We start from the raw sequence: 25,858 nt of genomic DNA on the forward strand, positions 1-25,858 counted from the left end.
CACATGACTGATTTGCTCATGCTAAACCCAAGATGTGGCAGAAACTGTGTGTGCTGGTGGTGCTTTGCTTTTTTCCTATATAGCTGAAGGGTGCCTCTGCTGTTACCAGCTTTTGCTCAGTTTGAGACCAGAAAAGAAGCCAACATCGGACTGGTGCCAAGCCTATATCTCCCCTTTAGGCCAGCCCTGGTAAACTGTGTTGAGGGGAATGACAGATGTCCTTCCTGCCTCAGCTGAGTCTGCAAGTTCATTGAATTAGATACTTACTAGTCAGAACGTGAGCCGGTTGTGCCTGAGGTCTGGATCTCACTGAGCTACATTTTAAACAAACACTGCGTTGGTTAGAGTTCAACCCTGTATGTTGATGTACTGTAAAGATAATGAGTACTTGTGGCACCTTAGAGACTAACCAATTTATTTGAGCATGAGCTTTCGTGAGCTACAGCTCTTGAGCTGTAGCTCACGAAAGCTCATGCTCAAATAAATTGGTTAGTCTCTAAGGTGCCACAAGTACTCCTTTTCTTTTTGCGAATACAGACTAACACGGCTGTTCCTCTGAAACCTGTAAAGATAATAGAATTTGAATCCAAATAGTAAAATTCTTTAAACCAATCAGGTCAGAAAAATAAGTTTAAAAATAGCTGGGGTTTAAACAAATAAGTCCGCACAGTCTGGGTAATAACACCGGTTCAGAATTGTCCTGTGTAATATAAAGAAATACTATTTTTGACACTTAGCCAGTACCTCCTTGTTTTTTTCTTTTCCATACCATTTATCCCCCAGGAACAGGGTTATGCCTTCCATCTGAAGGGTGGAGTATTCCCTGTTCCTTCCCTTGCGGGAAAGGGAAGGTTTCTGCCTGTTCCCCAGGATGTGTGCTTGACCTTGGAAGAGAGTGTCTGCCTCATTAATTGTGTCAGTCATCTTGCCTGACCATAGACTGATCTTCTGTATCACACTTTCCTTTTTTCACACACACTGTAGTTTGCTGGTGTACTTATTTCACCTGTGATTTGATACACGTTAATACTTTGCACTACCATAAACTCTCAAAGCACTTTGCAAACATTAGTTATATCTTGTATCGGACATGTGGCATAGGTTTCATTATACTAAAGCACAGTGAGAATAAATGACTGATCTAAAATCCCCCAGCTATGCAGTGACAGAATCCAGAGGCTTCCTGCCCACTTGGTAAACTCTAAAACACACTAAACCACTGCACAAAATATTAACCCTTCACTATCCCTTAACTGTGAAAATATCTGGCTCTTGCTAACTGATAACCCACACTTCTATTAATTTTCAAATGGCATTAATAAAAAGTGAAAGATTAAAAGAGAGGACTGTAGAAAGATATATAGAGTACATGTTACTGCATGAGGACGCTGTGTACTTTTACATAACCTCCAATCATCAAACCGTTGTTTGCTGTGAGTATTTAAAAGCTGTTATATTAGCTTAGATGTATATGTTCTTTACCTCTTAAGAAGAGGAGTTACAAACTGCTGGATGCTGCTATAAACTCTTTAATCTTTCAGTTACTTTGTAAATGATTGTGGAGTATCTGGCTGCTTGTCCATTTTTTAAAAATATATTTGCAATCAACTTCTTAAATTTCTCCATTTCAGTCCTAATTTATGAGATGGCTGCTAAGTTGTGTAAATGCTGGTCAAGTCAATTTGGTTTTAAGTATCAGCATATGTGCTTTGAATTATTTTCCAGCTCTCCATTTTAGTGTTTTAAAGAATTTCCTGGAATTACGGTAAGTTTTATTACCTCAGTAATGCTTTGCTGGATTGGAGCCTTATGGACATGCCTTTCCTTAAGTATGTGAATACTCACTGGTGGCAGTGGGATTGCTTTGGTCTTTTTTTTAAGGTTAGGTATGAGTGTAAGTGGTTCATATACATACCAGTCAGTACATTAGATGAGATGAAGTCAGAGTTGATAATATGGCACTGAGAAATTTGTTTGGTCATTCTCTGAGTAAGACTGAATTGCCAGAATATTTTTTGTACTGTTAGCATACAGTACAGAATACTGTTTGTACTGTTATATTATTGCAAATATAGCTTGTTGCAATAATTTCTTCTCTAATTTTGTAATCCTCAAGCATATATATAAATAAGCAAGTTTTATCTAATTGAAATGCAGTGCATTTGGGAGCCCTATTCTGCAGCCCTTCGTCAATCAAAACCCCATTTATTTCAAGAGAGGTTTTGCCCAAATAAGGAGTGGTTTAGAACTTCAGTTTTTGAGCCTTGTGTCTGGATAAAGATCTGCTGCTGAAAGATAATTGTCAAGACCATAATGCAGTTGGCACATATAGTTTTATTAACATGATTATATTTAATTGAACAATTTAAATAATTATTTGGAGCTTTCACGTATAGTCACGTTTACATTTGGAGAACTGACTCATCAAATAATGTAAAATAATGTATTTGGAGCCTGAAAAGAGCTAAATAAGCATAACTCTCTGTGTGTTTGTATGTATGCATGCACAAACCCTTTAAAAGCAAGAATATACCATGAGTAAAACTTTTCATACTATATTCTGTGTATGTGCGTGAGTGTTATATATGTTTAACCTCATTTTATACCTTCCTATCTTTCTAAAATTTAGCTTATGGGTTATATTTGTGTGTGTGGCTTTTTAAAATAAAACATTCTCCTGTATTTTTTCCACTTGAGTTATTTCTAGCTCTTCATTCTTAACTTCAGCTTAATTTTTTTAATGTAATATACATATCCTCTAAACTAGGGACATGCCTGAATATATCAATGATACAAAAAGAAATTATATAAAACTTTTAGGGCTGTCAATTAATCACAGTTAACTCATGTGATTAACTCAAAAAATTAATCATGATTAAAAAATTAATTACGAGTAATTGCTCTGTTAAACAATAGAATACCAAATGACATTTATTAAATATTTTTGGATGTTTTTCTACATTTTCAAATGTACTGATTTCTATTACAACACAGAAAATGAAGTGTATAGTGCTCACTTTATATTATTATTTTTGATTATAAGTATTTGCTCTGTAAAAATGATAAACAAAAGAAATAGTATTTTTCAATTCCCCTCATAAAAGTACACTCTTTATCATGAAAGTGCAACTTACAAATGTAGTTTTTTTTTATTACATAACTGCAAAACAATGTAAAACTTTAGAGCTTACAAGTGTACTCAGTCCTACTTCTTGTTCAGCCAAGCGCTACGAGAAACAAGTTTGTTTACATTTATGGAAGATAATGCTGCCCACTTCATAATTACAATGTCAACTGAAAGTGAGAACAGGCGTTCGCATGGAACTGTTGTAGCTGGCGTCGCAAGATATTTATATGCCAGATGTGCTAAAGATTCATATGCCTCTTCATGCTTCGGCCTTCGTTCCAGAAGACATGCTTCCATGGTGATGACTCTCATTGAAAAAATATGCATTAATTAAATTTTTGACTGAACTCCTTGGGGCAGAATTGTATGTCTCCTGCTCTGTTTTACCCACATTCTGCTATATATTTCATGTTATATCAGTCTCGGATGATGACTCAGCGCATGTTGTTCGTTTTAAGAATACTTTCACTGCAAATTTGACAAGAAGATACCAACGTGAAATGTCTAAAGATAGCTACAGCACTGAACCCAAGATTTAAGAATCTGAAGTGGCTTCCAAAATCTGAGAGGGATGGGGTGTGGAGCATGCTGTCAGAAGTCTTAAAAGAGCAACACCCTTATTGGAAACTGCAGAACCAGAACCACCAAAAAAGAAAATCACCCTTTTGCTGGTGGCATTTGACTCAGATGATGAAAATGAACATGGGTCGGTCCACACTGCTTTGCATCGTTATCGAGCAGAACCCATCAGCATGGACACATGTCCTCTGAAATGGTGGTTGAAGCATCAAGGGACATATGAATCTTTAGCTCATCTGGCATGTAAATATCTCACAACGCTAGCTACAACAGTGCCATGCAAATACCTGTTCTCACTTTCAGATGACATTGAATGCAAGAAGCAGGCAGCACTATCTTCTGCAAATGTAAAGAAACTTGTTTGTCTGAGAGATTGGCTGACCAAGAAGTAGGACTGATTGGACTTGTAGGCTCTAAAGTTTTATATTGTTATATTTTTGAATGCAGTTTTTTTAACCTAATTCTACATTTGTAAGAGCAACTGTCATGATACAGAGATTGCACTACAGTACTTGTACTGGTGAATTGAAAAACACGATTTCTTTTGTTTTTTATAGTTCAAATATTTGTAATAAAAAGTAAATATAAAGTGAGCACTGTACATTTTGTATTCTGTGTTGTAATTGAAATCAATATATTTGAAAATGTAGAAAACACCCAAAAATATTTAAATAAATGGTATTTTATTATTATTTAACAGCGCAATTAATTGTGATTGCTTTTTTAATCGCTTGACAGTCCTAACATTTTTCAAAAGCACCTAGGTCTCATTTTCAAAAGTGGGCACACTTGAAAATTTTACTCATGGTATATTCATGTTTTAAAGGGAGTAAATAAGACATGAAGGTCAAATCCAGAACTCCCCATCCATGGGAGCTTTTCTTGCATAAAAACTCCAGGGTTTTGCGGAAAATGAATAATCACATAGGAAATCTGTTAAATTGAGTGAAATATAAAACTTAGGTGGTCCGTCTGTTGTAAATTTAGCTCATTTGGGCCTTTATACTGCAAACTGCAAAATCAGGACGCGAGTGTCTTGTGTATTTATTGACAGAGCTATTGATCACTGTATTTTCATTACAGGTACATGTCATCTTTGTATTCTCACCCAGATTTCCCAAGGAAAGGACCAAAGGAGATTAATGAAGAATTGATGAACTCTGTCAGTCATAACCCACTTCTGCTGCTCACTCCTCAGAAAGTCAAACGCTACATTGAAGCATTATGGAATAAGAAACGTTCTGGGCAGCCTGTAACATTCACTGATATCTTCGGAATGTTGATAGGGGAAACACTTATCCAAAATGTAAGTGTGTTTTTATAGTTATTCAAGCTGTGAGAATACTGGAAAATAACATCTGCAGATATTCATTTGAATTGACCTTTTTGTGTCCTCACTAACATTTTATCAAACACGTTTAATAGCACGAATATTTGTCAAATAATTTTAAATAACTAAATCATTCAAGAAAATTGCAATCTGTCCATGCACATTTAGTAAATAAGAAAAGAGGCAGCATTTGTCTATCAAGTCTGTTATGAGGTAATAGTCCAGATCCAGTTTGTCTATTTATTTATTTATTTTATGAGTCTCCTATCACCAACTTTCTGAAAGTGAAAGAGATGCCATAGGATAGTACTGTTACGCAGTATTAAATGCAAATCCTGCTTGACCAACTCATGTAATAGGCTTGTTGAAGTCCAGTGAATCATGTGAGCAGGATTTGCCTTTAATCATGTACAGTAAGCAAAGAGTACGTACATAATGAAATATAGTAATAGAATATTATAGATTGGTCTGATACTCTATAGTGTGCATATGTACAAATAAACTATACAGATATTGACTTATTCCAAGGTTAATAGCAGTAAAATATTGACAGAGAGGAGGGCAAAACAGCTCTTGGGGTGAGGCTGGTTAGAATGATTATTCTTGTTACATAGAGGAACAAACAATAGCCCAGAGAATTTAGCTGAATATGCAAATTGAAGCAACAAGTCATTGAAAGAGCTGGAAATATAACCCAGGATTCTTGGCTCCCAGGATTCTGTCCTGTGCAGTAGATCACATTTCTTATATCTATCACATTTTAGTAAATGGTGCTTCAGTTTAAGAGACAGCATTAAGGTTTTGATGACCTTCCTAGCCTCCTGATATATTTTTCTTGATGCTTATTCTTAGGGCTTGTCTATACATGAAAATTAATCTGGAATAAGTCCAGGTATGTATTTAAAGCAGATTAACTATTCCCAATTAACTTCATGTGTTGATGCTCTTATTATGGACTAAGAGTAGTATATTTTGAATGTTCTTAATCCAGATTTGATATAATTCAGAATAAATCAATCTCATTCTGGAATAAGAGTATCCACACAAGGAATTAATCAGAAATAGCTATTCTGGAATAGCATGTAGACAAGCCCATATATAACAACAGAAGATAAGAATCTTCAGTGTCCACCAATATTGCTACCCCAGCAGTCACAGGAAACAGAGTGTATGGGAGACACTGACTTCATCCTGCATATCTCTGCCAAATTTTCAAAACATCCCAATGAGGTCCCCAAAATCTCCCCCTGCTCTCGGATATGGTAAATAGTTCAGGGAGAATGGGAGCTGCTTTAGGCATTTACTACCTTGATTCCTGTACATTAACATGTGTTGTACAGATAGTGACATTCATAGAGATTAGCTCCTTTTATGGTGATGCATTCTGATTTTTCAAGGGTTCCTTTTTCTCTTTTGATGATTTCAGCAAAACTAGAAGTCTCCCCAAATAGCAGCAGGTCATCCATTTCCAGAGTGCTTTTGTACCAATAGTTTTTATGTAACCTCTCTCCTCTTTTTTTTTTGCAGAGGATGAATACCACTTTGAGCAAGATGAAAGAGAAAGTCAATGAGGCACAGTGTGCTCTGCCACTTTTTACTTGTCTCCATGTCAAACCTGATGTGTCAGAACTTATGTTTGCAGGTATGTTTTCAGTCTCTTTATTTAGTTGTCATTTGTGAGATTCCCCCCCCCCCCACTTTAAAAAAAGTCCTACTTCTTCTTAATGCTTTTTTGGACGAATAATATCCCATGGTTTGGATAAATCTTGAATTATTGGTCCCACTGTGAGAATTACAAAAGAGGTTGGGTTAATTTAAAGCAATGATAAAAGTTTATTAAAGTTCATAAATATATGGAAATTGAACCAGATTTTTTTAGATTTTTGACCAAATGAAAATGTTTGTGGAAAGTGTCTGCTTTCCTCAAAAATATTCTACTTCTCAATGGAAAACTGAAACATTTTCAGCTGAAAACCGAAGACGCTCTCAGTAGTGTGGTTTTTTTGAGGAAAAGTTTAAATTTTCCACTGGAGAGAGGTGAAGGAGGCATCCCATCAACTCTGCTCACGAGTCCAACTCTAATGTCTGAAACACAAGACCACCTTTCCTTCTAAATATTTATTTTAACTTAACAGTGTTCTTTTAAGACTGTCATCCTTATCAGTATATTTAGTGTACCATGCTCTTGAAGTTTTCCATTCAGTATAATTTTCATTCCCTCCCTATATAATTGCATAACTTGTCTTGACTTGAGGTACAGTAGGTTTTGAACAAAAATACTTCCACTTTCTTACTTATTAGGTTTTGGATGTAAGATAAATCCTGTCTTGTTCCTTCTTGTTGAGGTGCATTAATTGTATAGGATAACATTCCTCAGAAAGGTGATGGTGCAAGATTTCATGCAGCTGCCATCTGCTTTTATGCTGACGGCTCTTAGTGTTCATTCTATTCATAGTATTTCTGACCCTAGTGGCGCCGGTCATGCCCAGAACAGTAATAATTACTAACTAAACATAATTAATATGGTTTATTTCAGGAAAGTTTTTATTGAGATAACTTTTATAAAAACCTATCCAGCTATTTTTACTAAAGCAAGGTCAGACAGTGACCCTTGTCAGAGCTGACAGATTCACAGCACCAGCGTATATAGCTCTAGTTAGTCAGATTTACCTATGGTGAGAAATCTGAGTTCACAAAACATGTACTGGCTGCACTGTGGATTTCCCAAATTTCTTCACATATAAAAGACAAATTGCAACAGAAAGAAAAGTTAACTGAAGCCAGGTCAATCCAAGTTTAGATTTTTGAGCTGCTGCACCTGAAATTGAGTATAGCAAACCCATGATTGTTACCAACATTTCAGAGAGAGTCAGGTGCATGCATGCATAAGTTGCACGGTTCAGTTGGAAACACTCTCATGGCACACTTATTTTCTCAGCATTGCCACGTATAAGAAGCTAAATTTTGCATCCCTTACTGAAGTGCCATTGAAGCCAATGGGACTCCTCACTGTCTGCCTCCTCATATCAGAATAGGCCAAAATTGCCATCTACTCAGCTGTGTAAATCCATATAATTCCACAATGGAGTTTCACTGATTTACATCAGGGGACAGATGCAAGCAACATTGAAGCCAATTGGTGGTTCCTCCATTGACTTCAGTAATGTTTGGAGCAGGCCTCAGATGAGGATAACTTATTTTGATGTAAGTGCCTTTAAAAAGGGCACTGCCACAAGTGCTCAAAACCAAACCACCGCAACTCCTTACAGGGTGCAAATGACTATTCAATTTCCAGACATAGTATCATCAAACAAGATTTATACAGTGCAAGAAGAAAAACAAAATACAAGGGGTTTTGACAGTAATCACATATTAAGATTTCTCTAGGTTCATTGCCTTACCAGGGTATTGATATAACTACGAAGAGTACTGAACATAGATATATAATTATTTACACTATGATAGCTTCTTCCCTTCAGGTCAAAGCTTGTGTCTCCGGACAGTTTGAGTCCTGTCTTACCACTGAGACACGACCCATCTCCAACAAGATGAGTGACTAAAAGTGAGATCAGTTAATTTACAGGAAAAAAGATCGCTTGATTTCCCTATGCTCTGGGTCTGAATAGAAAAATTATCTTCCTCTATGCAAATACCAAGGCTTGGCTATGACAGATTCATTTAATTTGTTGGTTTTCTGGCCACTCTGTTCCTAAATTTAGTTACACTATTAAGATCAAACTGCTAAAGTGCATTAATGTTCAGATTAATATCATTGGGTCTCTAAGTTTCCTCCCATGCCTGTACCTGTATGTATGAAACACTTCAAGTGTTTTTGCTTGGGTGTGTATGGTATATTTTGATCAGATAATTTATACCCCCCACAATCAACCTTGCCAGGCTGTGAAGTTTGAATGACATAGTAGTCCTGGTCAAATATTTCCTCTTCAGACAGATATGGTTTCCTTTTTATTTTCTTTTTACCCAGATCGCTGAATTTCACCAGCATCTGAGAAAAAGCTTAACACCTTGCATTTTGCTGGAATCTTCTAAGCAGTTTCTTTCATAAGCAAGAATCAATTGTCACAAAGGATTTAAAAAAATAACACCTGCAGACAACACGTTGTTAGCCAAACACTGTGTGTTCTAACATTAGGCTGCTTCTTATACTGGTACTTCACCGTCACATTAATTTCATTAAACTCTATACAAGAAAACATTCCTTCAAATTAAAAAGATTCTCTTATAGGTGGTATTTTCATGTATTCAGAAGTTTTGTTGACATTAGAAATCGAATGCTGGTGTCTTTTCTCGTCTTTGAGTCTTTGGTATGTTTATAATATATTTTAAAGTCACCTTTAAGAAGGCATACGACAGATGGTATGTCACTCCCTTCAGTATTGATGATTGATTTATAAGGGCACTTAAATAGGTTATTGTTGTTGAAAAGAGTGCATTCAATTATAAGACAATGTGAATGAAGACCAGATATTTTAGGTTGTATTTTTGTCTACCATCGTTTTCTTTTATTAATTCATGATTTAGAGCTGAATCCTGCAATGTGAGTGCATTTCACTGGATTCAGGGTAAAATTTTCAAAAACGTGTAAATTCTATTTACAGAAGAGAGATATTCAGAGCCTATCTCCTACTGTAAGTCAATGGGATTTAGATGTTGAAGTGTGTAGGTCACTTTTGGAAATGGAACTTAAGCTCCTAAGTGAAATTAGGTTGGTGATTCACATTGATGCATGAGATGGAACCCAGATGTTGTATAGCCTGTTTCAAATCCACAATCACTATCTCTCTCCCCCCTGCCACCGCCTGCCTAATTTTTTAAACACATTTTGTTATGGTAGGAATGAGTGAGGTTTCCAACTTAACTTCAGGATCAAAATTCCCATAGATGTCGAAGGGCGTTTTGACTTCTGCATAACTTGGAAGACATTTCCAGGGGTTCTTGACCTGTAGCATACACAGATCACGTGTCCTGGAGAAACTCTCTCAATTTAATTATATCTCCAGCATTTTATAGCAAATGAACAGGGAAAAACTTACCATCCAGTATATTTCCTTGTATGCTTTTCTTTCCTCTTGGAGAAAGGTGCCAGCCATTTGTGTATATTACAGCTGAATTGTTTTTGTTCATGCTGCATTTATGTCTAGAGGGAAAATGTGAGCTAATTTCTTTATGTTATGCATGCAGATTGGGTGGAATTCAGTCCGTATGAGATCGGTATGGCGAAGTATGGCACATTCATGCCTCCTGATTTGTTTGGAAGTAAATTTTTTATGGGAACAGTGGTAAAAAAACATGAAGAAAACCCCCTGCACTTCTTCATGGGTAAGTGAATGATTAAAATAAATAAATAAAACGAAACTGACATTTCAATTCTCTTCTCTCCAGTGCTTTTAAGTTTGTCTTTCTGTAATCAGAAACAGTCTGACACAAGAATAACCTCTGTACAAAAAGTAATATTTTAATAGCCTGGTGGGAGCCCATAAGAATGGTTCCATATTCAGTGATGGGAATTTCATTATATAGTGTACATCTGAATTTAGGATCTAATCTGTCCAAAAATCTCATTGTTTGTGTTATTCCAATGCATTCTCAAAGTAGAATTAGCTATTTAAATAATTTCACATATGTTTTGTTCTGCAAGTTTCCATTGATTTAGTCATTTTCTTCCCATTTCAGGCGTTTGGGGCAGTGCATTTTCTATATTATTTAACAGAGTACTTGGAGTTTCCAATTCTCATAATAAAGGTCCCACCATGGAGGAAGAATTAGGTAATGTAACAAAAACAAATCTATTAGCCAGCATCTGGTATTAATATTTTAGTGAATTAATAACTCAAACATCACTATCACTCTAGATCTGTTTGTGGGTGTACGACACTGTGTTAACCTTTTCTTGTATGTCAAAAGCCAGGGAAATTTCCTTTCACCAATTTACAGTGATAGACACCAGTAAAGGACTTGGAGGGCAAGGGAAGAGAATTAGTATTGGCTTACTTTTTCAATACTTTCCCCACTTTTATTTATTTGTAGTCTGAATAGGCACCATACCTGACCTGTGTCAGGGCTATTGGAAGAGGAGAGGTCTTGCACATAAATATTATTTAAACAGATTTTTTAAAAAACATGATGGTTTAAATATACGTACACCAAAGTGCTTTTTCTGATTGATGTGGTCAGCTTCAGGAGCCAATAGGCTGAAAACCTGCCCTCATGGCTACCTGCCATTATAATAAATGTCTTTGAAGATGGGACTGCTCATGTAATTGATAAAGGGATAATGGAGCTTTTCACCTTTTGGTTGCCAGTTCCATTCCATTCCAGGGTGCCCTAAATTCTTACCATCTGATGATAGTTTAATTTCTGTTAAATTAGTTTAGTGGTCTCCATTCACTTTCTACTGGACAAGTGTCCACATCATTGTAGGGAGGGGAATGTTGGAGCTTGATGGTTGTGGTAAGGTACATCTTTCAAAAATGCTAGTTTGGGGTTTTTTTTAAAGCTTTTGATATTGGAATGATTTTTACTCCTGTACTTTGTCCAGAGACTGTGGATAGGTGCACATGAAATGCATTTAAACCTCTAAATAAACCAGAATAGTCAGCACCTATGTCGATAGTCTGAGTTGAGTGGAAGAGGGCTGGCTGGGCATAAAAACTCCACTATACCTTCTGTCTAGTGGTTGAGACTATTGCTGGGGCAATATGGGGAAGCTAGCTTTGTCATGCTGTCCTGTCTTGTGGCAAATAGAAGAATTCATCCTACAGGGCTTTCTGTCTGGTATAGTTCATGAGCAACAAAACTCACTGGATAAAGAAAAAATGATTTGGTTAATATAATAATCTGTCTATTTGAGTTAATTTTTGAGGTACTGAAACATAGGAACTTAGGCATTAGTCATCAGAACACTTCAGCACATGCTTAACTTTAAGCATGAGTAGCCCTATAAAAATCACTACGTTTACTTATGTGTTTAAAGTTATGCCTGTACTTAATTGCTTTACTAGAACAGGGCATCACTTTGAATTTTTAAAGAGCTCTTTTCTCTGGTAGGAAAAAAATCCTTAAAAAATAATATTTATTTTTTACACTTCCAAATATATTTTTCAAATTATTTTCATTAATAAAACCCTTGCTCTTGGTTTGAGATGTTTCATGTTTGTGAGAATTTTTACAGACAAATACAAAATACCTCAAAGTGAGAGTTTACCATGGAAAGGGGGATGAAACCTGAACTATATTATAGTGGCAAAACTGTGGTGGATTCCTGGCCCATTAAAGCTAATGACAAAACTTCAGCTGAGTTCAGTGGAATCAGGATTTTACCCAAAATCTATAAATCACACTGAACATGAGAATTAAATAAGCTATTTCTCATATCTTTGTCTTTAAAAAATACATCTCTGACATTCAAAATCTATATTTGTGGCTTTTAATAGTTTCTTTTTTTGGTTGGTTGTTAATTTTTGTCTTGTCAGATATTATTTGTCATCATCCAAGAATTTGTACGTTTGTCTTTGTTGCATACTATTAGCATTAACAATAGTTTAGATAGTGTCTGAGTAGCTATTTAGTTTTCAAGAGTGAAAATATCTAAGGAGAAAATCCGTAATGACAGAAACGCTTGTGTGTCTGTATAGATTTCTACAGTGTAATATCTAATCCTAAAAGGACTATCCTCATAAACAATCAATATAGATACAGTGTTATATTTATAGCACATTTAAATTTAATTTCCACATGCCTTTTGTTAGCCTGAATCTCTCTCAATCAAGCTTTCTGTTTTGAGCTAGCAAAAGTATTGGAAATACAATGTTGCTACTTGCCTAATGTTTTAGTTGTTCTGATCCTTGATTGGATAATATACATGGTATAAAGTACAATCCCAAACAAAGAATTTTCGGCCCAAAATGAACTCTGTCATTGTCCTGCCATGACAAAAATTTGGTTTATGTCATAAATAACATGGGTGATTTTCTTTAGGAAGAGGCAATTGGTGTATGATATCTATTCCATTCTATTCAAAACAATTATGAGAAGACAGTCTTCTTGTTTTCAGTCTTCTTGTTTTCAGATTTCTAGTATAGACTATTTACATTATAAATTTTCTTGGGGAGGAAGAATTTTTAAGGCTGGAATTTTTAAAGGACCCTAAAGGAGTTAGGCACCAAATTCTCATAGAATTTAATAGCAGTTGGGTGTCTACTTTGAAAATCCCAATTTAAATCTTTACAACCAAACAGAAGAAGTCAGAATATTGGGAGCTTGGTGAGCTTGTTTGTTCCAACACACATTGCCCACAGTATCAGCTGAAGATGGTTTTCCAACACTAGGCTGTTTATAAAACATATAATTCTGAATTATAAGTTAATAATAATTAACTTATAATTCAGCTGAAGTTCAATAACTAAAGACAATGAAAATTGAAAATCCATTTGTTTCAAGAAAGGCTTTCCTTATTTTAAACATAGTTGGTTACTTGAAAGTAGTAGCAGAAATAATTAAAGAAAACAGAGTTTGCTGACTAGAAAATAGTTTTCACATAAATTAATCTCCTTTATGAGCTATTTGATCTGACAGTGGAATGCATTGCTACTTTAATTGCACAGCTCTCAAAAATCCTTTACCTTTTTTTTAATATTCTTTTATGGTTTTGGAAAAATCCCAAGTAATTTACAGTTTCAGGCTGACTTTGATTATTTTGGATACAGTGATCTTATCCTGATTGAAAATAGATTTTTGCCAAATACATACCTTGTGTTCATTCTGTCGATTAATGGAGTGAAATATAAAATGCCTGCTTCTCCACTGACGTTAATTGCTTTGGCCTAACTGCTGATTTTTTGTTTGTTTTTCCCTCCAAAATAGATTTGTATTAAAGTTATGTAATTTTCTTGTTTTCTTTTACTTCCCAGAATGTGGAGGGGTAATTGATATGCACACGGCATTCCCATTACCACAAATTAAAGGCATACATTCAGAGGAGAATATATGGCTTTGTTGTCAGGCTTATTTCTGTTAAAGTAGTTTTATTTTGTGGGCTTGCAAAACAGTCCTTAGTTTTGTTATTTTGCTTACAATCTTGAAGAAATCAACCCTGGTATAAGCAGTTGTAATTCACAATGGATGTTAGTGTGCATTGCCCATGCTTAAGTCTGGACTGCACCTTAAAATTCCACCTGTTCTTAAGAGGATTTTCTGCCTTGAAAGGAGAATTCCATTGGATAATGCCAAATTCCTGTGAAAAAAAGGCAAACCTATCCTGAACTTTGCAACAATTCCAAACCAGGATCACACACAATAGATTCTTCACAGTTATGTCCAAATATAATTTGACTCCCTACAGCTGTCTTGCTTAGTTTTCATTTCCTATCTATCACAAGTACTATACAATGATACACCTTGATACTTTTTTGATCTCCTAGTAAGCTTAGATCTAACAATTTAATATATTGTATATATATTTTTTTTTCAACAGAAAATATTAGGCTAAAGCATCTTGTGAGCAATGATAGTTCAGACAGTGAAGATGAATCACAGGGACCAAAAGGTAAGGAAAACTCCATGGTCCAGGGCATGTTTTACTTACTATACCTGCTCCACTTTCTCTATATATACTGTTGATTTTTCTAGCTAAAGCAAGGTGCTTGTGATGGCAAAAGAAAATGTAGGGACCTTTGTTGCGATCAATCATGTACATACCCCCAAAATGGGCTGAATCCCGTTTGACTTACCCATGTATGTTGTCCTTTGTTGGGTCCCATTGATGCCAATGGTAAAATTCTACTGCTTGAGCCAGCAACCTTAAAAAAGTATATGCCTTGGCTTTAGCTTAGTCAGGGCAAGAGACCTGAGCAAGAGACCTGACTGAGGCCTTTCTCTTCCTATCAGCTCAGACTGTTCAAGCTGGTAAACAAATGACCTCTCAGAGACTTGTGCCTTAACATCAGCTCAGAAAGCCAGCAGTGTTGCTCTAATAATCGTCACAGAAGCCCACATCTTGGCATAAGCCTAGCACATGAGAGTTGTTGAGACAGTAACCTCATCAAGCCATATTTCCCAGAAAGCTGAAGTTGATGAGCTAGCAAGTTCACCAGTGTCCCTGGCTTGGTCATCAGCCTAGTAAGCTAGAGATAGATGCCTGTTGATTTCAAAGGGCCCTTAATCAAAAGTTCAGCTGAGTGTGGCTCAGTCTAAGTCCACTGTCTTTGATTAGCATTTCCGGTGCCTCCAGATACCTGTGTGAGTGTCCTCAGTATTGCCATTCTGGACCTAAGGCCACCATATTGGGTAAAATTTGGAACTTGAACTTTGTATTTTGGAAAAAGTGACTTAGACACTTAGGAGCATAATTCTAATTGAAAGTCAGTGGGGCTCAGGCTTCTAAGTCACTTTTGTAAATGGGATTTAGGATCCTAGCCACTTAAGTACTTTTGACATTTTAACCATTATCTCCATCTTGCCCAAATAGTTTATCTTGATTTTTATATATGAAAATATTTTCAACTGGGAATGGGCGACAGGGGATGGATCACTTGATGGTTACTGTTCTGTTCATTCCCTCTGAAGCACCTGGCATTGGCCATTGTTGGAAGACAGGATATTGGGCCAGATGGACCTTTGGTCTGACCCAGTATGGCCGTTCTTATGTTAAAATCCCTTATTCTTTCATGCACGTACCACATCATAGTTTTGGGTGTCTCTATTTCTTCTACAAGAATCAATATCACCACTAACAACTAAAGCAATGAAGGGGATGCAGCTCCTTGCACTATTTTAGGTTTTAAGGATGGTGCCAGCAGTGGCAGGAAGAAAACAATACCTTTGAAAATGAGGTTTAGTCAAGTAAGAAGCTCCTCATTTCTCCTTTGACTTGAAATAATGGGGAGGGAGAGATACCAATTTTGGTGTTTATTTGAAGATATCCTGTTTCAGTGTCACATAAAGAAAATAATCATTATTTACGGCCTTGTATGTCTGTGTGGGCTTTACACAGCTTGATTTGTGACACTAAGCGCTGGGGCTTGCCATGATTCTCACACTTCCACAGGATAAGTCTGCAGTAGGACCTGCAGATCAGACTTCCTACTCTTTTGACACTTACTCTGCCCCTATTTAAATGAAAACCAGCTCATTGTGAAGCATGCCTTAAAGAGAAAAATGAGAGTGCTACACTTGGAACATCAGGCCTGATTCTAAATCCCTTGAACACTCAAAACAGCTACAGAAGTTGGTGGGAGTTCGGAGAGCTCAAGGTCATGCCCCACAGGCGGTAAGATCCTTTGCAGGTTTGAATGGAAGCTATGGGTCCTCATCACTTTTGGAAATCAGGTGCTATGCTTTTGATTGCATTGCTAGTTTACTTGGGTGATGTTATCAGAACAATCTTGACCCAAAATTTAGATTTTCAATAATTATTTTTTAATAAAGCAAGATCCATAGACAAACTTTTGTGACTTAATTATTAAATGTTCAAGTTTCTCTGTTATGCAGATTTGTAGAATTTAAGATTTAGCTCAATATCTACATCCTTATGTATCTCTATATACCCCTTATCGCTGTGAAGACACAGCTCTGAGTGTGAACAGATACAGCCTGAGTTCTCACCTGGTGAAATGCTGCTGACCCCTTCGCCAGCACAGGGGGCCCTAAATGCAGTACTGCCACCGTGGTTCCACCTAGCAGGGCCAAGGCCATACAGCAGGAATTTTCCTGCAACTCAGGAGTGTGTCATGGAGAGGCCAGTGAATGTGCTATTACATGGATCCACACCCATCCCACAGTGGCAGGAATCCAGGCATCTCCACATGCTATTATAGAAGCAGCAAAGATGTTAGATGGACACTCTGCGTTGAGGAGTGAGAATTCCTCCAGCTCCTCTTAAATGCTCTGCACAAACTCCATTTACTTGAGCTGCGCACGAGAGCAGGGCATGGTTTGGTCTTGGGAGAGATGTGAACGCGCCCTTTTGCTTCAGTAGGGTGTTGAAACTGAAGCCTCATTTTGAGACTTTTCATGTTAACTGTTTCAGTGCTGTTCATTTTTTTACACACAGGCACTGAAAATCCTGAGGCTGAAAAAGAACTTCAAAGTAGCAGTCAAGAAAGCTGGGTCCAGCGCATGCTGATGGCCTTGGTGGGAGATAGTTCCCTTTTCAACACCAGAGAAGGGCGTGCTGGGAAAGTACACAACTTCATGCTGGGCTTGAACCTCAACACATGGTACCCACTCTCCCCTTTAGCAGGCCTGGGTACTCAGGAATCTGTGGAGGAGGATGAAATGGACACGGCAGTTGCAGGTTAGTTCACAAAATATCTGTGCACTGCATTTCTGTCAGTGAAAGAATAAACTGAGCTACAATTGTGGGAACATGTCATTAGACTGGAATGCTTACAACTGAACACTTCTGAAAGCTAGAACACATTTGCATAGGGGCAGTCTTGAGTATTTACAAGCATGTTGAGGTCCTTAAGATGACTGGCGCTGTAAGCGCAATGTGTTATTCCTATATGAGGCAAGTCGAGGCCTCCTGGCAGAATCAGGAAGGACTCCATAGAAGTGCAATGTGTTGTTGGTTCTGTATGACGCCCACTCCTAAGGCCTCCTGTCAGAATTGGTTGAACAACATACTTACTTGTAGGGTGGGGAGGAGTTGCTCTTTCCTTGGTAGAGTTGACTAAGGTGCTTTTTGTACATGGCCACTTCCTGGCTTTCTTGAAATACCCACAAAAGACTATGTGGAATGTCCCATCATGCTCTTTTCATCTTCTCTTATTAGCATGGGGCAGAAATGAGTCTTGCCAAACAACATCATTTTCTTCCCTTAATGCTCCCCCTTCAACTCCCTCTACAAATCCTGTCCCTTCCCTACTCCCTACTCCTTGAATTTTTCATAGTAGATCAGCAACAATAACAGTTAGTTCTTATATAGCATTTTTCATCTGTAGATCTCAAAGCATCAGCCTCTGCCTCCAGTCTTGCTGCTCTGTTTTTCTGCTTCTCTCCCAGCTATCTGGGTGTTTCCTCCACACTATCCCCAGTGTGGAACACCCTTACTCTGCTAGTCCACTAAGACACACCTTTCTCCTCATTAAAATCCCTACCTCAGCATGCTTGATCCATTGGGCACATCCAAATTTCTTCATATTTAGTCCATGTGTGTGCAGGAGGGGGAAGTTTGAACTTGTCATTATGGAATTGTAAATACCAGATGTCATTTAAAAGCTCAAGAAACAAAGTGACTCTCTAATGTGTATTTGTTAATGTAACTATCCTTTTGAACGGCTCATACATTCCTTGTGTGCTCCACTTTCTAAACATTATTTTTCAGCTCAGAGGTGTTTACAATTGGGTAATCTTAATATTTATAGTGGTATTTATAGTGCCTAAAACAGGCAGGAAAGTGCTTAGCAGATCTGTGATAAAAATAACTTTTAATGAACTGTAGTATATTTAAGGCACATAGTATGTAAAATCAAACCCTCAACCTCCAGGGTTTTAATTTGGATTAAAATTGAACCTTAGATAGACAGAGAGCTGCCTCCACTTGAGAGAAATTTTTGACTACAGATCATCTGGAGTTTCCCTGGCCATGTTCTAATAGTTTTTTGCTGTTGACATTTTTTTTTGCATTTCTAAGTATTTGCTCAAATTACAAGATTAGAATCCAGTCCTGCAAGCTACCAAGCATAGTGCTTATCATTATGAGTAATCCCTGCACTTTGCTCAACAGTAACTATCAATAGAACTGGGCCCTCAGTGGTTAGGAACAGAGGGGCTGTGCTAAGATGAATTATTCAGTGGTGTACTTTCAGTACTACTGATGGTTTATCTATATTTGTACAAGAGCCTGGGAGTCTAAAGAAGTGGCTGCAAAGGAACCTTTGAAATAAATTCAAAATATTACATGATTTTCATGTTCTTTTATATCAAGGCACTGGATGTATTTAACCATCAAACAATTATCCATGTTGCTATTATCCATGGTTTTAAAAACAATATAATTTGACCAGAATTAAAAATATTTTTTCTTTTTGTTTATTAATAGGAAAATTAAACACACCAGAAATAAAGACATCTTAAAAAAACAGAGCTGACATATGTATAGTGCTTTTCACATTGACCACAGACTTATAAAGTCATAGTATAGGTAAAGAACCAGGGCTGCACTTAGGCATACTTGACAATCATCAGTGAGGACTGAATTCAGGACCTGCACCATTGAAAGTACAGTTATCTAATGCTTCAGCTAAAAGTAGCAGCTGGCAGAAGGAAATACAGTAGATAGGACCATCCACTAGAAGGAGACATGACCACATGCATGAGGCCAGGCCAGTGTATTATACATAATAAACATGAATAAAAGCCCTATACATCATAAGACACGATAATCACACTAGATCACAAGGTGTGTTAGAAATTTTCAAGAGAGAATCATATGATTCTCTGCCTCCCTCCCTGCCCTTATATGGCATGCAGGGGTTATGTTGTTAAATACCAGCCAAATCGGCCTGATAAGCCCAGAAGAGTGGTGGGGTTGGGAGAACAGCCAAGCAACATACTTTAGCTTCCCATTTGCAGAATTGCAAATGCTATGTTGTGCAGTTGTTTCTAGGTATGTTTTAGTGGGGAGTGACTGGCAAGAGAGGAGAGTGAGCAGATCTGGGGACAGGTGCTCTGTGTGGTATCATGCTCAATCGAACCACCAAATTTAACTGGGAAGAGAGCTCCACTCTTTGGGTCACTTTTCTCAGGCAGTCCAAAAGTCCACTCAGCTTGATGACCTGGAGAGACAGGGGAGCAAGAACAACTCTGGGCCTGGGGAGCCCTGCCCCAGCAGGCATGCTGGGCATGCTCCGGTTGGAGAAGGGGTTTAAAAGGGAGTCTCCTCAGCACAGCAGGGTGGTGGGTGGAGAGGGACAGATCTCCCTATGGAAAGTGATCCAAACTGTAGAGTTCTCTTCCCAGTTAAATTTGGTAGATTTAATATGGAGGGGTTATGCCAGGAGAGCATCTCCAGGAGGAGGACTGCTGCACGGAGCTGAGACCCCCCCACAGCCTGCAGACCATGGGTCAGGTTGCAAGAGACAACCGCAAGCCACAACGTATCTTAAAGAAGGATAGAGCAGTAGGCAGAGACCCAGGAGAGGGTGTTCGCTGGACCATAAGTAGCAGAAGTCTTCTTTATGGAGGTCTTGGGGTTGGAACCCAATGATGTGGGTGGGCTTGGGTTCCCTGATCCCTTTACCACTAGGTAAACTCGGGTTTCCTGATCCCTTTACCACAAAAACTAACTGCTTGATGGGGATGCAGCCCCACTCACACCTGGTCATGGAATTGCTACCTGTTCAAGACAACCAGCTCTCGCAGATCTAGATCCTGGTCTTATTGCAGGCAATCCCCGGGACTATTGCCACTGACTTCAAACAGACCAATGCTTGGCTCTAATCCCTTGGAGCAGGAAGTCCTCACACTGAGACTTTTTGTTTTTCCTTTAAGAATTTCAGCTGTTTACAATCTTTGAGTTTTGATTCAATTAAAACTCCAGATTGGCTTCTGCCTCTAATCTGTATATATTTTTTAAACATATGCTTCCTCAGCTGGATGGAGTTTTATTGAATCCAGTCCTTTAGTTCTGCCCGAGCTGTCCACTTCTATTTTAAGTAGAATTCCCATCTAACTTTTCCCCACGTTATTTTTGTTTTTAAGAAATAACCTCCAATCTACTTGAAAACTCCTGAATAATTTCTATATAGACCCACTGTTGATCTATTTCTGTACCTTTGATGTTCCAACACCCTTTAAAACACTCTTGAGAAAATGCCAAATGAAAAACAATGGGGAAAAATTATCTCATAAGCTTTGCTTCCTTATTTCAATATTTATGGAAACTATTTTATGGTAAATGCACGTCAGTTGTGAATGCCCTTTTCAACTCCCTCACTTTCCTTTAAGTTGATTGCCATGACAAGGAGCATCTGGAAATAAAAAATGAGAACATGTTTTATAAGCTATACTTGAAACATTCTTTCTTCTAAATCAAATTCTTGTATATCGGATAGTCAATCTGTGCTGGTCCCACACAGATTCTATTAATTTATGACTGTTCTTTATGTTTTACTGTTAAAAAAGATTTCATGTGATAAGAAAGTCTCTTAGCAGAGGTGCATCTTTCTTTGATGAATTCACATGTAATAAGTCCTACCATTTTTATCTTACCTCTCACAGAGAATAGTTTGCAGAATTCCTAGGAATATAAACTAGTATCTTTTACAAAAAAGAAAACCGGGACCAGCCATAACTGAGTAATCCAATGATCTCTCTCACCTGGCACCCTGTCTGCAACAGTGGCCAATGCTGATGCTGTAGAGAGAGGCAAAAATTCCATGTAACATACTGTAATTGACTCCAATTCATGGAGTCACTGTGTGTGCTGTGCTACATAAATACCCTAGTTTGGGCTCAGTACAGGGGTAGCTTGGGGAAATTTGAGGGCCTATGGTATATAGGAGGGCAGACTGGATGATCTGATGGTCCCTTCTGAACTTAACCTCTCCGAATCTATTTGGTAGCGGGCTGGGTATGCCACACATTTGGGGGCAAGTGCTGTAGGTGTTCCAAGCATTAGACCCTTAAGGTGCTAACCTTTGGGGGGGTTCCCATAAACATTCAGAGTCTAATAAAAAACATGGGATACCTTACAAGGGCTGCCAGAAATGCACAGAGCAGTTACCCTGGGCATCCTTGCTTTAACCTACAAATCCAAGATGAACCAACAGTTCCTAACCCAGCCCTTAAGGGGAGTGCAGTACTGGGGTACAAAGGGCAGCTCCTCCTGCCTGGCACCAGAGATCATATAGGAGGGGGAAGGATAGCTCAGTGGTTTTAGCATTGGGTTGTTAAACCAAGGGTTGTGAGTTCAATCCTTGAGGGGGCCATATAGGGATCTGGGGCAAAAATTGGGGATTGGTCCTGCTTTGAGCAGGGGGTTGGACTAGATGACCTCCTGCGGTCCCTTTCAACCCTGATATTTTATGATTCTTTCCCTGTATTGTTGATGCAGTTTAGGAAGCAATTTTAACATTATCAGCTGTTCCTTTTGCTGATATAGATGGAGATATGAAGAATAGCATCATTAATAACAATACAGTACGAGTGTTAGTACAAGTGGTCTCAACACTGATTTATTCTCATCCTGGAGATGGGAGACCCTACTACCGTTGTGAAATCAAATGTGGTGTTCTGCTTAGCATTGTGGAGCAGTGGTAAATTGAAAAAGAAGACTATACTAACTAAAACCAGTTTGTGGCAAGAGCCAGTGTTGCACCTCTCAACAAGAACTTTATTTTGGCCCCATATTTAAATTTCATAAATTTAAAGAAAGAAAGGTTTTATAAATTGATGAAGTGATTTAAATTTTTTAAAAAAAATTCTAGTGAAAGCAAATGGTTTATAAACAAACAAATGCAAATGAAACACAATCATTGTATCAGTAAAAACTGGAAAGGTAAATTGGCTACAGTACAAACAAAAGAAAAACAGATACAGCTGACTTTTATTTTCCAGGTTGAAAGAAATGTAAATACATACAAAGTAAATGTGTGTGTTTTTACACTTCCAGTAATGTAAGGTGTTATTAACATATAACGTAAGTATTTGCCTGTGACTTAAGTTAAGAGTAGCTTTTTAATAAGGCATAGAGAACTATTATTCTGATGTTTGGTTAGGTCTCAATAGAAGTTCTGCGTCTCAGTTACATGTGTTTTCCCTTGAGAAATTCAGATACAAAATAGGAAATTGGTGCATCATTTGATGAATCTGTTCTTGGGTAAAGGGAAAAGAATCAAAGTACTTGATTTGAGGTTGAATGGGCAAAGTTTTCTTCATGGAACCTGAAGTGCAAGGGGTAACCTGGTTTTTATGAACTAGAGTAAGAATCAATTTCCATTCATTTTTCCTTACATGAAAACACCTTTGCAAGGGTGACTATTTACTCTGACATCTGTGTCAGACATGCATGATTGTTTAACTTTGGAGGCATAAAGTTTAAGGCCAGAAGGGACTACTAGATCATCTAGTCTGCCTTCCTGTATAGTACAGGTCATCCGCATCTGGACACTACCCTACACTAGTAGATATTAGAGGGAGAGACAAAAGAAACAAATAATCTGAGTGCTCAGGTGCTATAGTGTTCATCATTCCTTGGACTACAGTGGCCTCTTCAGACATCGCTGTTTAAATCAAAATTTCAAGCTGTCAGGGTTCCTTCCCCACTCTGAACTCTAGGGTACAGATGTGGGGACCTGCATGAAAACCCCCTAAGCTTTTTTTTACCAGCTTAGGTTAAAACTTTCCCAAGATACAAACTGTTTTACCTTTTGCCCTTGGACTTTATTGCTGCCACCACCAGGCGTCTAACAAATATATAACAGGGAAAGAGCCCGCTTGGAAATGTCTTTCCCCTCAAAAAATCCTCCCGAAACCCTACACCCCCTTTCCTGGGGAAGGCTTGATAAAAATCCTCACCAATTTGCATAGGTGAACACAGACCCAAACCCTTGGATCTTAAGAACAAGGAAAAAGCAATCCGGTTCTTAAAAGAAGAATTTTAATTGAAGAAAAAAAGTAAAAGAATTACCTCTGTAAAATCAGGATGGTAAATACCTTACAGGGTAATCAGATTCAAAACATAGAGAATCCCTCTAGGCAAAACCTTAAGTTACAAAAAGATAAAAACAGGAATCTACATTCCATTCAGCACAGCTTATTTTCTCAGCCATTTAAAGAAAACAGAATCTAACGCATATCTAGCTAGGTTACTTACTAAGTTCTAAGACTCCATTCCTTTTCTGTTCCTGGCAAAAGCATCACGCAGACAGAGAGAACCTTTGTTTCCCGCCCCCGCTCCCGGCTTTGAAAGTATCTTGTCTCCTCATTGGTCATTTTGGTCAGGTGCCAGCGAGGTTATCCTAGCTTCTTAACCCTTTACAGGTGAAAGGGTTTTTCCTCTGGCCAGGAGGGATTTTAAAGGTGTTTACCCTTCCCTTTATATTTATGACACAAGCATCTTAAACTTAAGTTTGGGAGCAAACCACGGTTTATGATTAAAGGTCCTGTTACGTGGTACAATCAGGTGCGCTATGAAGAAAAAAATCATTCTTCAGAAATATCTTTAAGACTTAGGGGGAAATATTCAAGCTCTACAGGGAGTGTTTAGCAGTATCCAAAGACTGGGATGGTGCAAATGGACACACAGAAATCTCCCTTTCCCTCCGCCCCCCACCCCTCGTACACACAGATTGAGCTTTGGGATCAGGGAGGTTACACTGCATGCTTTTGGGTCTGCAGACTCTAACCTAACAACTTTTTCTGGAAAACAATATTATGGTTCTGGCCAATGTGACAAGCAACATGGTAACGTGTTAATTCATGCCTAAAGTCTAATTTCAGACAATGGAGCCTTGAAAGGATGTCAACATAGTGTTTGGATATGCAGATTGGCACTGAAGGTCATACAGTGAACATTTATGATTTTGCAGTCAGATATCAGATTTGGATAACTATTTTCTTTGCATTTCTGGGGGGCTAATTCCTGTCACTTTGGAAGTCATCTTATTGTGATTATTTTTAATACACACATACATTTTTTGTTAAGACTTCTTACTTTACAGTAGATCACGTTAGACTTACATTTAGTTAAGTTACTTAATGCAATTATCATCCATAGATCTGAGTGATTCTACAATCCATTAGAAGGGTACTTTACCTATTCAGTTACTAACTGTTGGGGATTTTTGGATCTGTTTTTTGTTTTGTTTTGCTTAGATCCTGATGAATTTGAGAGGATATATGAGCCACTAGATGTGAAGAGCAAAAAGATTCATGTAGTGGATAGTGGGCTCACCTTTAACCTGCCATACCCCCTTATCTTAAGACCTCAGCGAGGCGTTGATCTCATCATCTCCTTTGATTTCTCTGCAAGGCCAAGTGACTCCAGTCCTCCTTTCAAAGTAAGTAGAACAGGCCATTCCTTCAGTTTGTGTTATCATTTTTGAGGAGGTTAGGCCCAGATTCTCAAAGATATTTAGGCATTTAACACCAACTGATTTCAATGGAAGTTACGCGCCTAAATACCTTTGAAAAGCTGGACCATGCTTTTTATCCTCCCACCATGCTGGTGGCAAACTCCACTCTTTTGTGTCTTCTAGGCCCTCCCATTCACAGGGCTCTTTTTCAAAAGTCTTACTTTGGTGCCATCATGGCTCCAGCTCTGCAGTAATTGACTTTCACATCACCAGTTTTCTACTCAGCCCCCAATCCTGCTCACTTTACTCAGGAGATTAATTCCACTGAGATAGAAGAGTCTACTACCACAAGGAAGGCAGTGGGATTTGACCCTCAACAAAATGTCACTTGAAATAATTCCTCACCTGACTTTTATGGAAACCCTGACTGCACAATGACATGCAGAATTTGACCCTTAAATCTTTTTTTTTAAACTGCATGCCATGATCTGTTGTCTCCTCTTGTAAAAAAAAAAAAGTTTGTAATCAATATTAAGCAAATAAGTAGCTTACATTTATACTATAAAATATACTACTAATAAAAAATAAAACAGTACAACACAAATAAAGAAGAAAATACCATATGTAAGTTCCATAATACAGGAGAATTACAATAAGCAAACATCCAGAAATCTGAACTGCTACTTCAGTCTTCTTTTGATGTCATGATTATCTCATGTTAAACAAAATACAAAAAGATAAATTCTTAGTGTAAGAAGTGAAAAATCTTCTCCTTATCTACCA

At 37.8% G+C, this 25,858-nt stretch overlaps 1 protein-coding gene across 2 annotated transcripts in view; it reads left to right on the plus strand.

Moving 5' to 3' along the window:
- PLA2G4A (phospholipase A2 group IVA) overlaps positions 1-25,858 on the plus strand; it is a 134,863-nt gene that overhangs the window by 93,383 nt on the left and 15,622 nt on the right. For both annotated transcript variants that reach the window (XM_048861619.2, XM_075131539.1), the window contains 7 exons: positions 4,790-5,012; positions 6,564-6,678; positions 10,239-10,376; positions 10,731-10,823; positions 14,530-14,601; positions 17,107-17,349; positions 24,876-25,060. In XM_048861619.2, the coding sequence (XP_048717576.1) occupies positions 4,790-5,012; positions 6,564-6,678; positions 10,239-10,376; positions 10,731-10,823; positions 14,530-14,601; positions 17,107-17,349; positions 24,876-25,060 (1,069 nt within the window). The remainder of the gene's footprint in view (positions 1-4,789; positions 5,013-6,563; positions 6,679-10,238; positions 10,377-10,730; positions 10,824-14,529; positions 14,602-17,106; positions 17,350-24,875; positions 25,061-25,858) is intronic.

The sequence above is a fragment of the Caretta caretta genome, chromosome 8, assembly GCF_965140235.1.
Source record: "Caretta caretta isolate rCarCar2 chromosome 8, rCarCar1.hap1, whole genome shotgun sequence".
In the NCBI taxonomy this organism is placed as follows: domain Eukaryota; kingdom Metazoa; phylum Chordata; order Testudines; family Cheloniidae; genus Caretta; species Caretta caretta.